Source organism: Hemibagrus wyckioides, linkage group LG01 (assembly GCF_019097595.1).
Source record: "Hemibagrus wyckioides isolate EC202008001 linkage group LG01, SWU_Hwy_1.0, whole genome shotgun sequence".
NCBI classification, from domain to species: domain Eukaryota; kingdom Metazoa; phylum Chordata; class Actinopteri; order Siluriformes; family Bagridae; genus Hemibagrus; species Hemibagrus wyckioides.
Genome location: NC_080710.1, coordinates 28,695,291 through 28,714,505, shown reverse-complemented (window position 1 = coordinate 28,714,505; position 19,215 = coordinate 28,695,291). Strand labels below are relative to the sequence as shown.

The 19,215-nt window shown below is 40.1% G+C and overlaps 1 protein-coding gene across 1 annotated transcript in view; it reads right to left on the bottom strand.

The window, feature by feature from the left end:
- The window catches only part of adarb2 (adenosine deaminase RNA specific B2 (inactive)), a 210,514-nt gene extending 195,472 nt beyond the window's left edge, over window positions 1-15,042 (bottom strand). The window contains exon 1 of the mRNA XM_058406910.1: window positions 14,681-15,042. Coding sequence (XP_058262893.1) covers window positions 14,681-14,780 — 100 coding nt within the window. The 5' untranslated portion in view covers window positions 14,781-15,042. The remainder of the gene's footprint in view (window positions 1-14,680) is intronic.
- Between the last annotated feature and the right edge of the window lie 4,173 nt (window positions 15,043-19,215).

The following is a 19,215-nucleotide window of genomic DNA, read 5'->3' as shown; positions in this document are numbered from 1 at the left end:
TTTACAGGAGCTTGTATGAAAGACCTCCAAGACTAATCCAAGACTTAATCATTTAAGATTTATAATTTTTAAAAAAATGTGGTTTTACTTAACAAAGAAATAACATACAGTCATTGCTATGGTGGAGCTTGAGGTAAGATGTTTAATTAACATTTATTCATTTATTAATGTTTAATAAACAATAGATGACACAGATTTTCATTCCATCTTTATAACTTTAAGACCAGAGAGAGGAAAAACTGTCTGGTGAAGGAATAGCTGTTTATAGCTGCTATAAAATAAGTGATAACAGGAACTTTGTCTCCCAACATTATGTTAACATTAAATAGACAAAAGTCCTGGCGTCTTCTTAAAAAAAGTGTAATACTACACGCCAGGACACGCTGTTATTTGAAACAAATCCATCTCTTGGTGCTGAGGGAAACTTATCTTCAAGTCAGGCCATATCACACCATGCTGTGGTTGATTATTTCCCCATAACAGCACACGCCCACATGTTTTATCTCTTACGTTACAGATGGACATATTGACAGTCTAGCACTTTGAGTGTTTACTGACGATTTATCTTCTCAGCTTTCAGGAAACGACATCTTACGCCGGCTTCTTCGCCGCATATTAATCTTTCTCCGTCTCTCAACCCTCTGACACCATGGAGAAATGAAAGGGACGGGGAGGGGGGGGGGGAATAGAAAGTCGAGAATGAAACACGGTTGGTTATGTTGGTAAAGGAGCTCCATGCTCGTGTTTACGTCACGGTTTGGTTCGTCTGAACCGTACAGCTGTGGGTGGATTTGACATCAATCTGCATGAGCTGTACAGCATGTGCAGTCTCATATTAATGTCGAATCTCTTGCTGTTGTCTCTCAGCCCAAAGAACACAAACGACACAAATGTAGACTTTAAGTAATAGACCATTACTTCCTTCAGCCATTTCCGAGGCCTAAATCCTTGTACATGAATACCCAAAATCCGTGCAGCGCTGTAATAAAATCCCTCGGTATTGCCGATTCACTTCTAACGTTTACCCGGAGCCCGTTAATATTTCCAGCTGCCATCCGTCTCACACTTCTGAAATACATGATTTTGCATTTAGCAACATCTGACAAGCTTATAATCATAATGATCATTCAGATCCAAGATGGGGGACATGAAAAGATGTTAAGAGTCGGCGAGATTGCTACTGAAGGGAAATATGCAACAAAATTAAAGACATCATTCAAGAAGAGACAAGAATATTACAAAACTTACATCATGTCTCCTTAAGCCTCAGTGAATCACACAAGATTTGCAGGCTTGTCGAGAGGGCTGCAATGCGAGGTACACACACAAACATCATCAGAGCCCAGCCACGGGAGTGAATTGTGCTCCTGTCACAAGCCCTTCTCGACGACACTTAAACAACAAGCAGACATAGATTAGTCACGTTAGGAGCTCCATCTGCCACATAGGCTCTCGTTCTCTCTCTCTCTCTCTCTCTCTCTCATCATCTCTCTCTCTCTCTCTCGACCCTAAAACCCCAGCCGTGGTCTTTCATGTTCCAGCTTAGCGCAGGTAGGTGTGTGATACCCCGTGCACTCATTGCTCTCTGCAGGCTTCTTTGTGTTTCTCAGTGTCGGAGCACATAGCGCTCGAGAAAGAGGCTACGTATTACACATGCACTCCTTCGCTTTTCATTTCCAGCGTGGGCAACAACACGCGCTAAGCTTCGGATTCAATATGGGGTAATGAGAGTGACAAAAATACCTTCTCTTGCATCCACCCCGGTGCAAAAAGTCTCTCCTGAGTCAATTCATATCCACCTGGCCTGCTTTTACCGTCGTTTATTTTTTCCACAGGCTGTCTGCTAAACACATATTACAGCACCGAAAGTTAAGTACCACCTTTCTTTGCCGAGACATCAGAGGTTATTTTCTCTCTCTCTCTCTGAATATTGTTGTTCTTTCCCTCTTGAACCAGCTTGTTTTATTTTTTTCATTCTCTTCCTCTTTCATTTTTTTTAACTTCTCAGTAGTTGGTAAGCTCAAGCTGAGAGTGACAGGTAAGGGAACAGCAGGAAAAGGTGACAACAAGATAATAGCTGCTGCTGCTGGCTTCATCATCATGACCTGACGTGTGTGTGTGTGTGTGTCTGAGTGAATCAGTAAGACAGAATAACTACATTCGAAAAGATTACATGCTGCTCATACAGTTTTCTCAGTCGCTCTTTATAAAATTAAGAGGAACCTTCATCGAATAAATGAGAAGAGCTAAAAGGAATGATGCACTGTATGCATACAGCTCAGACTAATGTCCACACACACACACACACACACATGAGGATACACACAAAACACCCTTCCTCATCTGTTTCTGGCCCAAACTTTCTGTCATTCCCCCCAACAGATTCTGCTGCATCTGTGTTTTTACACCATTAGTGAGGGACTGGAAATTTCTGGAACACATCATTAGGTTTTGTCACACATCTTAGCCCCATTGCTCTGGGAGACCGATGTGACGATGGAGAAGGACAGATCCCGTGCCACGAGAAGAGGGCGAGCCGATCGGCGCAGTGGAAACGTTTCCGAAAACAGATCAGGAATCACCACTGAGGCTGATATGGAACATCTGACATCAACAGGTTACTGTCATAGTTTCAGCTCAGGAATATAGCTGATCAAAATGATATTCGAACAAGCAGTACTGTGTGTGTGTGTGTGGTTTAGTATGAAAAGTGAATAAGATTATGATTAAGAGGTTTGGGTTACAAATAAATATAAATGTGTGTACGTATGTGGCAACATAAATCAACCATACACTGTATATAAGAGTGTGTGTATGTGTGTGTGTGTGTGTGTCCACATGACAGCATACTGTATATAAGTGTGTGTGTTCCCGTATGACAACATACTGTATATTAGAGCATGTGTGTATGTATGTGTATGTCCACATAACATATTGTATATAAATGTGTGTGTGGATGTGTGTGTGTGTGTGTGTGTGTAGGCATGTAGGCATGTAGAGGAATCCATGAAGTAACTACAGTTTGCTTCAGTAACAGTAATAATAATAACAACAACAACAACAACAACAGATGTCTAGTTTCCAGAGAAACAAAATGTTCATTTATCTTTGTGCTTCTTTTCTGGTAAAAAAAAAAAAAAAAGATAGTTGTTTCACTGGAAATTACAAACAGAGCTGCTGATATGACAATCAACATACTGTATTAAAAGTGTGAACAATTATATATTTGCAAAAATATATTTTAATGATTACTTTTTAAAATAAAATACATTTTACTGACTAACTTACTGGAGGCAGCTAATTTGTATGTATTTATTTATGGATTAATATATTTATTTACATATTAGTAAATTTATTTATTTATTTATATATAATAAAAAATATAATAATAAAATGTATTATTAATTTTTTAAATCGAAAAATGCTGTCTTACTTACAGTTATCATGATGCGTATTATATTTGGTAAAAAGGCCTCTGAAATCTGTGACTGAAAATATTATTTTTTATTTATTTATTTATTTATTTATATTATTGATCATTACACCTATTTTTCACAGATGACTCAAAGCAACATATTTATCATTAAGGCAAAATCTAATCCAGTGGTCTGAGAAGAGCTTTAAGTCCTGAAATATCCGTTTACTGACTCAAACAAAACAAACATTTAATAACTAGGTTAAAAATGTACGGATTTTCTAGCCAAGCATTCATTACTCTAATCTTCCTGTTTGCGGCTTTTTCTCCGTTTTTCCCATATTTGTCTTTTTCGTTTTTTTTGCAAATATGCTCAGAGTCATTGAGAGAGACATTAAAAACAACAGTGGTATGAAATGTTGGTCAGTGACTCATGAAATGACTGCTGGGTTAATATTCTCTGTTATTGGAATTCGGGAAAAAAAAGGAAAATAAAATAATAATAATAATAAAAAATGTCTTCCATCCTGCAATATTATGCACTTTTCAACTTGGCAGGTTCATTTCCTCGTGGTAGCTTTGATATGGCTTTTGAATGGGCACAAAGTTTCATTGCAAAAACCAAACATACACACACACACACACACACACACACTTTCTAAAGCACGCTTTAAGCATAGTGTTAGTGTCTCTCACATCCTCCAGGTTTTTACAGAGAACATGAAGAGTATCAGACCTGGAACCTGTAAAGCTCTGCTCTGAAAGTAAACAGGGAAGGAAAGGAAGGAAACTCGGACACAGCAGGCGCATGAAAATCGAACACGCTGTGGGCTCGCGCTGAAACGAGTCTATGAAGCTATGTAATGGATAAAACATGTGAGGGCATGCTGTTATAAGAAAATAACCAGCGACACTGTGATGTGATCGGAGTTAGTGTTGCTGCTCGAGAGTTCATATGAAGGCACGTTTCCTCGTAAGAACAACAATAATAATTGGTGGCTCAAGTGGTTAAGGCTCTGGGTTGTTGATGGGGTTCAAGCCCCAGCAGCACCAAGCTGCCACTGTCACACAATTGATCAAGGCCCTTAACCCCTCTCTGCTCCAGGGGTGCTGTATCATAGCTGCCCCTGTGCTCTGACCCAACGTCCTCAGCTGGGATATGTGAAGAAAAGAATTCCACTGTGCTGTAATGTATATGTGTAGTGATAATAAAGGCTTCCTTCACTTCAGCTATAGAGTCATTCCTTCACCAGCACATCCAAACACTGCTCCAGGAAGACATGGTGTGGAGGTTAAGGTTGGAGTGGAAGAACTGGAGTTGTCCTTCACAGAGCCCTGACTCTGACTCAACCCCACTGAACACCTTTAGGATGGACTGGAACTGGAGTCTCCTCAACGTCCCAACATCAGAGTCTGATCTCACTAATGCTCTTGTAGATGAATGAACACAGATCCCTACAGCCACACTCGAACATCTAGAGGAAAGACTTCCCAGGATAGAAGAGTGGAGACAAACAGGAACTAACCCTGGAATGGGAAGCCATGTTGATATGAAACTAACAAGAATCTGGGGGGAAAAAGCTAAAAAGTTAGGTTTAAGCCACATTTTTGATGCTAATAAACATACCAAATGTACCTCAAAAATAAAATAGTTTTTACATTTTTTATTACTTAATAATCAGTGTATAATGCTAACCCTCACTGTGTTGGTTTCATTCAGTGAATAAGATTTTACCAGATGTTAAAAATGCTAAAACTTTCCTTCTAGTTGAGACCTGTACAAAAGAGTGAGAGGAAGCAGAGAGGACTGAAGTAATGCTTTTATTTAAGATAGTAAACAGCGAACAGATCCAAAACCCATTTAGATTAAATTTTAGTCCCAGACAGGCAGAAGGTCAAGCAATTTACAAACAGGATATCCAAAGCAAAAGCAAAAACCAGAGGAGTGTAAATAGAGACGAGCGGCGCAGATACTTCACAGTGAGTCAAAGGTCAACATCTGTTTTTATAGGGTTGGGTGTAGATGTTTGGAACCAGGTGTGCTGGATAAGAAATCAGGTGTCAAAAGCATGAGTCCAAAATTGTGTATTGTTTCAGCACCTGTTGCATTCAAGTCAGTACCTACTGAATTCGATTCACCACGTACTGCTATTGATTCACCACATGCTACATTTGATTCACCACATACTGCATTCAATTCAGTACCTACTGCATTCGATTCACCACCTACTGCATTTGATTCAGTACCTACTGCATTTGACTCACCACCTACTGCACTCGATTCACCACCTACCACATTCGATTCAGTACCTACTGCATTTGACTCACCACCTACTGCACTCGATTCACCACCTACCACATTCGATTCACCACCTACTGCATTTGATTCAGTACCTACTGCATTTGACTCACCACCTACTGCACTCGATTCACCACCTACCACATTTGATTCAGTACCTACTGCATTTGATTCACCACCTACTGTATTTAATTCACCACTTGCTGCATTTGATTCACCACCTACTGCATTTGATTCACCACCAAGTGCATTTGATTCAAAACATACTGCATTCAATTCAGTACCTACTGCATTCGATTCAATAGCTACTGCATTCAATTCACCACCTACTGCATTCATCACCTACTGCATTCGATTCAATAGCTACTGAATTCAATTCACCACCTACTGCATTCGATTCACCACCTACTGCATTTGATTCACCACCTACTGCATTCGATTCTGTACCTACTGCATTCGATTCAGTACACACAGCTCAGGTCGTTGACTGATTAGTATATGTGTGTAGTGTGAATACAATCCGGACATCCTACACTATATCCACCATGTTGGCACTACCATGTCCTCCAACGCCATAATAACCATAAAATCCTGTTTAAATCTTGAATAAGCTAACAGTCTACTTAGCTGTTGCTAAACAAGTACGGTTTAACCACAAAGAACAACATTTAATACCCGGGCACTTATACTCAGCTCTTCTGTTTCAGTCCTGTTGCATTATGGGATAGTGTGTGCAGTGTGCGATGTTTCCATACTGCAGAATCTCAGCAGAAGCTCATCAGGTATTTCTCACCTACTGCTTTATGAATACTCAGACATACGACTCATTTGGTGTCCTGCTTTAGGTCTACTGTATATACAGTAGGGTGGTACGGATATTCGGACGTAGCCCATGTGTGACGATGATGGGTTTATAATCCGTGGCGGCCATATTTGTAGGCTGTGGTGGTGAAAAGGGGTTTGATGGCAAGTTATTTAAAAATTTAACGTCATAAAACAATATGAAGGGATTTCAAATAAAGACACACACAAACACACACACACACACACACATCCTCATCATCAAGAGACTCTGCAAGCATGAAGTGTGTTTTCTTTCCCTCAGATACAGCGGGTATATTGTGAACCTTTTAAATAAATGTCACATTTGTACTGCCATAAAATCTAAAGAGACGCCCCGAGTCAATAAAACATTCATTACTTTGCATCGGATCAGACAAAGCTAATACAGACAGAGATTGGTTTAAACACCTTATAAAGGATTTGTTCAATAAGCCTGATGTGCACACACACACACACACACACACACACACCCTGGAGGAGCTGGGAATCAATGGATGAGCACGGATTTACCAGAGGGCATGAGCAGAAGAAAAAAAAAAAACAGTCCTTTAATGTGCGGCGTCAGAGGAGTGATGAACCTAAACTACTGCAAAATACCTAATCTACTCAAACAGCCATAATCATCTACAAACCAAATCTCTCTCACTGCACATCCTGCCAGCAACGCGCTGAGCTAATGCTTCCCTTACACACTGAGTCATGTTTAAATAACACCATCGTTTCACACACACACACACACACACACACACACACGCACACACACGCACACACACGCACACACACGCACACGCACACACACCAACGAGCGGAGATACAGTCAGCTGCGCTAAGCAGTCTCTCGGCACTGCCTATTAAGATAAAGATGAAAAAAAAAAAGAAAAATCAAGAGTACCTAGAGAAAGTGCTGTGGTTAAACAGATGTCTTGATTCTCTGCCTGCAGGCCGGATGTGTAATGAAACAAGGACAAGATGGCTAATAATCATTAGGAATTAACAGTTCATACTGGAGAAATATTATGCGAAGATCATAAAGTGTCAAAACAGTCTGCCAAAGAAATATGGCTTCAACCGAGTGGATGTGAATCATACTGTTTTATATATATATATAAAGGGCTGAATTCTGATCTCAGTAACCTGCTTCTGCATTGGCATCAATAATATTAAAGCAGATAAACCTGTCAGTAAACATTATATACAGTATATACTACACACACGGATCGGTTTCTCGCTGTGCAAAAGTTTGTGCCCCCCACAGTCTGCTGAATGTGAAACACGGGATCGTTTTACAGATTTATTTATTTTTTTTAAAAAACCCTACAACTATATGATAAGATCAGCTCAAATATCATCCACGGGAATCGTCAAGCGTCTTTTCCTCTTCACTACGGGGAAAAATAAGAATCCAAAACCTACAGCAACATCATCAACAGGCAAAAAAAAAAGAATACCTTGTAAAAACATAATTAAATAAATAAATAAATAAATAAATTACTCCTTTTGTTAGCATTACAACCATTAATACTGAAATAAATAGTCAATAATGTGAAATTGACATATCTATCATTTTGCCTTTGTGCAAAAGTTTACACCCCCCATCTGTGTTTAATGTCAAAACAAGGATTTTTTCAATAAAAATGTGTGTATATATATATATTATTTGCAATATTTATATTTTTAATACTAATAATTATAATATTTTTTTTCAATAAAAATATACCATTTCGATTAATAAAGATAAACAATGACGTGGGCATATGCAGCAACATTATCATCCAAAAATGCATAATTAAAAAATAATAATTTCGAGAAATAATAACTGCTTATCAAAGCATTTTGCACTCCAATGTTTTGGTTAATGCACTGAATGCAAAAGAAATAAAATAGAAAATTCCAATAAATTCACATAAAAAGTTAATTGTAAGCAACATTAACCCGAAAACAGTTTCAGAATTGACTGAATCCATATTATTCTTGCTGTTTTATTCCTTACTCTTTTTGCTAGCATTAATACCGAAGCCTCACGAACTAGTACGTAAATAATTTTTATTTATTTTTTTAAAAATGCTGTATAAAGGAATAGAAAGATCCAGGATATTACTCAGCGAACATTACTGATATCTGACAAGATCCAAAAACTGATCAGAGAATAGAAACGACGCAGGAGTCACTTATAAAGGCAAAGAATGAACATCCACCTTAATATCCGCCGAGTTTCTTTTTTGTCTTCCTTTCTATAGGATCACATATACAGTATCAGCTCTCAGTAATTACCAGCATCCTTCAAAGAATGGTGTCGTTCTCCCTGATACAAAACGTGTCGCAGCATTAGCCTTATTTCATTGTGTCGTGTCGGTGCTAGCTCATGGGCTTTGCTAATTGATTTGTGGCCCACATTACAGTGCAGTTCAGAGCCGGGTTTCTACTTTCCAGATCGTGGTCTTGTAGATCCGTGCTTGCTCTGTGTGTGTGTGTGTGTGTGTGTGTGTACAAGGTCAGACACCTCCCACAGACGCTAACGCTGTTACGCTGTTGGTCCTAGCAGGCTAAGAATGCTAAGCATGCTGGCTGAGAAGCTAAGTGTTCTCATTATAACTAGTGTTTACTTGATTATTAAAGGTGTCACGTGGATCTCAGGATAAATTACAATATCTAAACATTACTAATTTTTTTTTCTTTTTTAAAGTATTGATATAAAAATATTAATCGCACTTGCTAACTTTTTTAAAATTAGCTTTTTCTAGTATTATTTCACGAAGGTCTAGAAGGTTCTCCTCCCTGTCAGTTACGCCTTTTAAAAAATTTTCACCTAGGGCCAAACCCCGATCGGACGATTACCCCACCATCTCATCTGTGTTATTGAGACGTTTCAGCATGAAATTTGGTTTTTCCTCACTGAACTTTAAACAGAAATCCAGCAGCCAAGTCTCAAAAAGCCAACGGGGCCTATTAAGAGATAATGACTAATTATGCTAATTTGTAAAGTTGTGCTCTTTCTTTCCTTGGTCATTTTATCAGTCAGTCCTCCACAGGGAGCAGTAACCATTCAATGATTTTTTTCTTCTTCTTTTTTTCTTTTACCTCCCCGTCCAGAGGAGGACGCCGTGTCCTAAATTGAGGAGGATTTCACAGTTAATCAGGGAAGCGGCTGCGAAAGTCGGTGCTGCAGCTGCAGCCTGGTGCTGCTGATGACCTTCATTAACCTCTTAAACGCCAGCGGCATTGCACCTTGCACTAAAACCTCTTATCAACAAAGCGCACAAATAGGCAGCCTTTTCCAATCCAAATGTAAGTATATCTGTTTTCTTTCCCTCGCGCTGAATACTGAATATTAGCAGAGATCGTCACACACACACACACACACACACACACACAGGAAGGACGTTCTTTCCATGTGAAAGACACAAAAATTGTAAAAATGTAGAAAGAAGCGACGATACACTTGATTCTGTTTCTTCTAGCTCACGTCTTATTGAGCCATGGGTCTCGATCAGAAACTGAGACACAGAGGAAGCAAAGGCAGCATCTCCAACACACACTCGTACACATACACACACACACACACACACACACACACACACACACACAGAGAAAGGACATTCTGTCTATGTGAAAGACACAAAAATTGTAAAATATATAAAAAAGCGATGATACACTGGCTCAAGTCTTATTGAGCTCTGGGTCTAGATCAGAAAGCAGAGACAGCATCACACACAGAGAGAGAGAGAGAGAGAGAGAGACCAGTCTAACCAGCATGGCACATCAAAACGCAATCCCTCATAATCCACTGAGGTCTTCAGCCATCACTATGATGTCAGTGAGACGGGACAGAAGCCTGACCTCGACCTGCAGCATCCGCATGTGTATTTTTTCCCTCACAACACATTCATGTTTTTTCATCGATTCCCGATTCAAATGATCACGTAAGAGCCGGCGATTTATTTGAGCTGATGTACATGCAGTCGGTCCATAAACTCGTCCATGAACACGCAGTTTTATCATCTGATCATCAAAACTTTGAATAATGGAATGAGGTGCAGATGGATGATTAGATTCACATCATCTTAAACAACACAATTTAAATGATTTACAAGACTATTGTTATTTAATTCCTAATTTCAGATTTCACGCTTGTTCGAAAGAAATGTCTGATACAGGAGGAAGTTTGAGGTCCTACCTCGTGAGCGGATTCTTCCTAGAAAACCTTCACCATGATCCTGTTTTTTTTTTTTTTTAAATAAAAACTCTCATCATAAGCTCTCATTACCATCACCCCCAGGCCATGTGTCTACACTATAATCCTAATTGCTACAACAACACCTCAACTTATTCCTTCCATCCTGACAGTTTTCAGTCATGAGAACGAACGCGATTCTCCCCGGAAACATCCTCCGTATCCGTAACGCTACGTACACGATCCACAGTCCTGCGTCACGGAGAAGAACAAAAGCACAACGATCCAGCGTTTCTGCAGCGAGGTCATGAACGAGCGAGAAGCAGAAGAGCTTAACGTGTACGTGATTTGCTCTGGAGGTCAGCTGACGTCTCGGCGGACATCTCGGCGGACGAGGAGTGAGGATGATTTAGACATTTTTGATATGCTGCATAATGAAGTGTGAGGGGAAAACGAGTGTTCGCGTAATGGTTCCATGAGCATGTGTGTGTGTTTTTTGAGTATTGTGGACATTTGGAAGCTTTTCTGCAGGTCTGTTCATAAAACCTTGAATTGAGCTGATCCAGGAATAAAATGGCCAAGGAATAAAGTGTTGTTTTTAACCGTGACACAAGTTCAACTGTTTGATTTCTTCTTTTTTTCCCACACGTCTACCTTTTTCTACCACTTACAAACACACACACACACACACACATGTGTATATATATATATATATAGTAATATAGGTAGATAGATAGATAGATAGATAGGTCTACACACACATATAGACATTATAGATAGATAGATAGATAGATAGATAGATAGATAGATAGATAGATAGATAGATAGATAGATAGATAGATAGATAGATAGATAGATAGATAGATAGAGATATTGCAGAGCGCATTAAAATCATGTATAGAAATATGATCACAACGTGCAATTTTGTGTAGCAGTGGCTCAAAAATTCTGACAATAAGAAAGTTCTGGTTTCTAAAAGATCTGATTTTTAATTCTAGCCCTAGTGTAGAAGTGTAACTCTGTCTAATCTAACTATTTCCGCATGCAACACAACTGCACGTCTTGCACATCAGCTCTTGCACAGATCTGAACGATATTCCATTTCTTTCTCGTTATTTCCGTGTGAGTTCATGTGACAAAATCTTGAAACCTGGCTTTTGAAACAGTGGTGAATGAGAGGGCTGAGTCCCACATGTCCATCTCTGCCTCCAGTAATCAGTCCTCAGAGACGATGCAGAGAGGTGTGAGGTCCAGTATATGTGTCTGCTTCTGTGTACATTCTCTCCTATGGTTACATTCCCCTATGGCTAAATGAACAAGACCAAACCACAACCTATTATAATCTGGGAAAATAATCTGATTTAGCTACACGTAGATTGTAATTGTTTTTTTTCTAATCTGAAACATTTTTGGAGGATCAACTGCATTAAAGTGCACAGTGTCAGGATAATCCCAAAAAAAACAACAACGCCGGCCGTTTGCCAAGAGGACTATAAACGTAATTGATTCAGCTGTGGGAAAGACCGAAGTATATTAGAATAACACATAGCTTTATCCTTCCATCTCCATTATCGGAGATTAGAGCGGGAAAAGTTGAAACAATGCGCTGACGTCATGCGGCTTTGTGGGATTAATTGCGTCGACATTCCTCGGAGTGCGCTTTCTATTATTCTGATGGAAATCTGGAATCACGGTGATAACGTAATGTAACATACTGATAAAAATGCTGAATAAGAGACACGGCTTTTCAAACTGAGCTGACAAAAAAATTAATGTTGGCGTGCGTTCCGCTCATGAGGAAATGAAGAAATCTTGAAACGCTTCGAGAAACTTCGACCGAGCCGAGTGTATTCTGGTTTCGGAGTATGAAGGAAACGGTCACCATCACAGCCCATCAGCTCAGCTGGGAAATTGGCAGTCACACACACACGCACACACACACACACACACAATGTTCATATGCAATGCTTAATGCTCTGTGACCATTTCTGTCACTTCCATTATGTAAATACATTTGACTCAGCACTGCACTTATCTTTCTTTTCTCAATTACCCAGGTTTAATATCACGGGTTACAGTACACGACAGGCCTCTGCTTTAATAATAATATTAATAATAATAATAATAATAATAATAGCAATGACAGTCCGTTTACATCACACTTTTCTCAACACCGTGGTCATATTCGAAAGGATGTTATTTCTATCCCCATGACCATCGCTGCCATATGTGACGAGCAAATTGAACAGAATCTTTTAACACTGTCTGTAGGAAGTGTGTGTGAGAAGAAAAAAAAACAAACAAACAGCGAAGTGACGTACCGACGCCATATCCCAAGCTGAGCTGGATCAATTTCTAATCAAAATTTCTGTAAATTCCTCTAATCGAGCGGAAAAAATACAAAAACAGGAAATAAGCGGCATGAAATAAACACTTTCCTGCCAGTCAAAGTGAAGGAGCTACAGATACAGGCAGTGTGTAGGGAGCGGGAGGTCTGATCAGCAACACGTTATCAGCCCCAGGGGTCTGTCACGACAGGTGATAAGCAACTGTCTCTCTCTCTCTCACACACACACCTGTCACGCTGAACGCAGAGGTGTCCCTGATACCCAGGCGCTGGCGGGCGCCCTCGTTTATTACCACTGCCACTGCAGAGTCATGGAGAAGCACCACAGCTGCCGTCACTCACCTCAGCCTGCACTTCGTTTACTCCTCAGCACTTGTGATGAAATTTCAGCAAACGAGGTGGCAAGCAAAGTGGCCGGAAAATGGCGGGGTGGAAAGGGGCATTCTGCAACCATGTGCAACAAGTTTGCTTTGTTTTGTTTTTGTTTTTTCCATGGGGAATGTGTTGACTGTTGAGATGTTGGTCAATAATAATAATAATAATAATAATAACAAGAAATGTCCATTTTCTCCTCAATCTAAAGTATACTAGGAGATTTAATCACTTATATCCACATGAGCATGATTTATGTACAAGATAATCTTACTGTATGAAACTGCATCAATAACACACCTAAGAAAAGTTGCTCTCATATCTCACAAAAGAGCAGCAGTCAGATGCCCTTGCATTGAAGATGTCTGACCTTACAGTCTCAGACATCTTAATGAGCCCTAATGTGATTTCTAATAAGCTCTTACAGCAACACGTTAGAAAGGGACAATAGGAACAGACTACTCGTGATGTAGGACGACATGGATGATAACAATAATAATAAAAAACCTGGGCTGTGTCTTAAAACTGGACATGGGCTCAGTGTGACATGATACGTCAGGGATTTATGTTATGTTATGTTATGTTATGTTATGTTATGTTATGTTATGTTATAAAGCCTTATAAATCTCTGTAATTAACGCTAATTGCGTGCGACTGGAAACGAGCGACGACGCACCAAAATGCAAAATTACGCACGAGCTCTGTGCGTCTGTTTCTTAAACGCTTGACGCCTCGCTAGAGATTTGGGGAAAACAAAAAGAAAACAGATCCTCGGGGGACTCTTTCTAAAAGAGGCACGCTTTATTTCCTCTTCATTACAAAATGCTTTTAAAAAAAGGTTTAAGAAGAAGCTCAAGCGTGCGTTACGCGCAGGACACCATCGCACCATCGCACCGGCACAAAACGCGCATACACACACACACACACACACACACAAACACCCGCGCGCGCGCACACACACATACACATGCATACACGCGCATATACATATATACACACACACACGCACACACACAGGGCACAATTGGGAAAATTAAATAAACCACTTAATGATTAATAGTGTTTAAAGGGAAAAAAACATACTGTGGAGGATGGAGTGTTTTGTTGACCTCTTGGTCCGAATGAATGACACTGGTGCGCGTGACAGATAGGGGTTCAGGAGAACATTTTTTTTTGTTTAAAGAAAATAAATTGCATATGATATATTTTTTTTTTTTTTTAAATGGACTTTACCTTTGCGCTTGGATCTTCTCCTCCTTCTCCGTTTGAACTTGCACCTGATCTGGCTGCTTCCCGCACCGCCGCCGCTACTGCCGCCGAGTATTGAAGCCATCGGAGCGGATCGGGACAAGTTGATGAGCTCGGGCTTTTCGGCAAGAAACACGCACCCGCAAACACGCGCGCGCGCGCACACGCACACAAAACTTGTTCAGGTTCGCTGAGCGCGGCGCATCGGTGAAGCTCTGTACCGCATCCGCTCAGTGTCCCTCCGCCTGTCCTTTACTGCTTCACCTCTGTGTGGAAACTGCGCTCTAACTGCCTCTCTTAACGCGGCGTCTCATTTGCCCCTCACTCGGGTTAAAGCCGTTTGCTCTGTGCCGAAACGCTTCCAGTTTTTCTGCAGCTCAGCGATTGATTTTTTTATTTATTTTGAGACTCTTGTGTCATCCAATCACATCGATCCGGTGCTGAATATGCAAATGATAGCCAATCATAACGCGAGGAGCTATGTGACGTCGGATTCACCCACCTTTTCAATCTGGAGCCCCGCCCTCATCTTAAAAATAATGTGAGAAAGAAAAGTAGGAAAAGTGTGTGAAGATCTTCATTGCTTTTTATTTACTGTTATGGGGGGGTATAAATAATACTAATATATATATATATATATTACCTGTTTATTTTCATTTAATCTAGCAAAGAAATATGTCTTCATTTTATTTTTGTTTACTATATTACAGGTTCATTGACAGTAAGCAGTTTATCCTGGTCAGAGGAGCACAAGTCCATCACCAAGCGAGCATACACACACACACACACACTCACGCACACTCACTCACACACACACACACACACACACACATGCACAGCTAGGAAGAATTCAGCAAAGACCATTTCTTTTAGGAGGAAACCCGGAGAACCCAGAGGAAACCCACACAGAGAGAACATCCACCATATGCAGGCACGAGCACCAGGATCAAACTGAGGATCCTGCAGCGATGAGGCAGTGATGCTACCCACATGAAAAGTTCCCACTTGAGAAGTAAACACATCTATTAATAATAATAATGCTACTCCTAATTTAGCATCCGTTTTTTTTTTCAATCCCTCTAGCCTGCTCATGACTGCTGATGTCATCCAATCAAATGCTGAAAAAGTTTAGCGTTCCCCATCAGCTGGGAGAGAAGTGGGTTTCTCTGGCAATCTACAAGGTCATACTTCTGAACCTTGTAACATTTTAGATATTTAAAGTCTGTGTGTGTGTGTGTGAGTGTGTGTGTGTGTGTGTGTGTGGTTGGACTATGCGTGAGTCATTCTGTCTGCCTCCAAGATGGACATGCTCAGACTCGAATCACGTTTTCCAGCAGTCTGGATCAAGTGTGGATCAGATCGACTGCAAATTGAATAAAAAGCACACATCTGGATTAGAACTGCCGGATGCGCTGAACATCAGTCAAACCGAAATGATAATTTAGGAGGTATTCTGGGTCTTCCTTACCTAAGGTGGTGGATGGTGGATCACCTTATATTACTCCTTAAATGTCCATGATTGTGTGTGTGGATGAACTGTTGTCCCATTCAAGGTGGATTTCCATTAATGCTTCATAACCTGTGTTCCTGGGATAAGCAGCTGAGACCATTAAAGGTATTTCAGCTCTCTGGTACTCATGACACATCCCAGAAATGATAGCACTGACCTACAAAAAGTCTATTCACAGGTTTTTATTTATTTGTGATAGATTACTCAGTTCAAATCCAAACCTCTGTTCGAGCCTGGAGACAGACTCCTAACTCCTAAGTGACACAAGCTCAGCCGTTTCCGATCTCATTTCCAAAATCTCGAAGTCGCTTTGGATAAAAGCATCTGATGAATAGAAATGTAAATGCTACTAAAGTACCAAACATCCCTAGGGAAGGTCAATCATGCGCTTCAAACACGCCACAAAATGACTTTAACGGCAGACGTCGTTTAGACATGCTCTACCGCAAACCTGAAACGGCAGCAGCGAAAACACACACGCTGGGAATCCACTACACTTATTCCAACTCGGTTCTGAGAGTTTGATGGCGCTCCTATCTACACATCGGTTTATTTGGCTTGTCTTATTGTCACACTTGAACAACTTACCTAGCACGGAAAGTGAAAAGCTTGATCTGTTAACCGTTCTAGGATAAAGATTTTTCTCGTTATTGTAGAAAGACTTAGTGAAGAATTAACCACATGGGTGCTGATCTGTTACGGGGAAATAAACAATGATGGGATGAAGTAGAATTGCTGTTACCATATATGTAAATTTGATTATTTTTCTAAAGCAGCATGTTATGACACCTTTCTTCTTTTTCTTCTTCTTCTTCTTTCGTCTCCACAGCGAATCATCTCTCTCCACCTATCCCTATCTTCTGCATCCTCAACTCTTGCACCCACTAGCTTCATATCCTCATTTATTACATCCATATACCTCCTCTTTGGCCTTCCTCTTTGCCTCCTGCCTGGCAGCTCCATGTCCAACATTCTCCTACCAATATACTCACTCTCCCTCCTCTGAACATGTCCAAACCATCTTAATCTGGCCTCCCTAACTTTGTCCCCCAAACGTCCAACATGAGTTGTCCCTCTGATGTACTCCTTCCTAATCCTGTCCAACCGTGCCACTCCCAAAGAGAACCTCAACACTCCCAGAGAGAACCTCAACAAAATGTGTGACACCTTTAATATTACAAAAAATGGTCAACAATTGCGATTTTTAATTTAGTAATCGATGATATATTTTTCTCAGTTTATAGCTGCATCATTTTTAGGATAAGACATATAAATAAGACACAAAAATATATAACTTATGTTACTTTAAAAAACAAAAATTATGTTGGAGAACTCGCTGTTGCAAAGCGCTGAAACTGGAGACTCCTTCCATAAACGTAAAGCCTTACAAAATTGTTCAGTTATTAGACACATTTTGTAGATCATGTTTCCACGCCTATAAGTCGAAGTGTAAGTACTGTAGAAATGACAGCATTAGAACAAATTACAGCTTGAACTGCTGTCAGAATTGCTGTTCTAGAAATTTCCACAACACCTGACCAATCAGGTTCGAAGATCCGACTGAATTGCGGAATAAAAAAGAAACTGACGAACGATCCGGCGTGAAATGGCGGCATCCTCGTCTCGTTTTTCTATTCTTCGTGTCTTCATGTCTGCCGTAGAGGAACCTCGTTCTCGCACAGGAGAACTCCTGCGATTCGAATCGACAGAACGCTGAACTGAAATAATTGTAAACATACCATCCAGTCATGCTGACATTTTCCTAACAAAACAAAAGGTTATTTTTTTCCTTGTCAAATATCATTAGGCTTCATCTGAAATATGAACACTACGACTACTCGGTGACATTTACAGAAAAAAAAAAAAAGAATGGACGAAAGAACAAAACCAAATGTACATTTGAAAACATGGCATATTTGCTGATGTCAGACAGCATAAGTCACTTTGGGGTGCTATTTTATGACAGGAACCTTTCCATGCAGACTGTAGGCTGTGTGTGTGTGTGTGTGTGTGTGTGTGTGTATGAGCAAGTGAGGTTGTGTGTAGGTGGGCTTGGATGTTGGACGGTCCTTGGGGACGCTGCTTGCCCGAGGGCCACCCACAAATATCCATGTAAATTGAAGTTTAAGAGAAATCAATAGCGGTGACAAGTTGCCAATGCCACTATCAGGGGACAAAATGGTGCAGCGGGGTGAACCATCCACGCCTGGATACTGCCACAGGGTGTGTGTGTGTGTGTGTGTGTGTATGGCAATTGTCCAAATGTGTACTTTGGTGTGACTTCAACTGAATAAAAGAAAAAGACAGAATGAGATAAATAAAATGCAGGAGCGGCAACAACAACAACACAATAAGAAATAAGAAAAAGCTTGAGTGAGGCTTAAAAATAAGAATCTTTCAGAAAGAATGAGGAAAAAGGTGAGTGAAGAGTCCTTGGGGATTCAGTACTGATACTGAATCAGGTTTAAGGGGATTAGTTGGCTCGCTCTCTCAAGATGACAGTGATGTAAAATCAGGAAAAGTGACAACAGATAATGTGCAAGAGAAAGGGGCGGAGTTAAAGTCTGCATCTTTTCCTTATGCCTTCATTCATTCGCTCATCTTTTAGTAGCTGGTTTATCCTGGTTACTGAAACATGAACGAGACACATACAGACACGTGGAGGATGTGAAACACTCCTCAGTTGAGGAAATCAGATCAGTGCACTCCTATAAGGTCTTGGTATTATGTACAGTCTCGAATATTATGGATTAATATTTACAGTACCAATAAAAAACTGGACAATATTAAACACCAGAAATAAATCCGCTTTTATAGAACAGTCACTGGAATCAAAGTCACTAGGCAACTTGAACTGAATAGCAGAAGAGAGCTTGACTTGTTACTGACGGCAAAAAAAATAAAAAAGGTAGCTGGATTTGTCTTAGGGAATAAAGTTAATGTAACGGTAACAGCAGAATTGTTTTCTCAATTAAAAAAACGCTCAATGAATAAAAAAAAATCTACATTT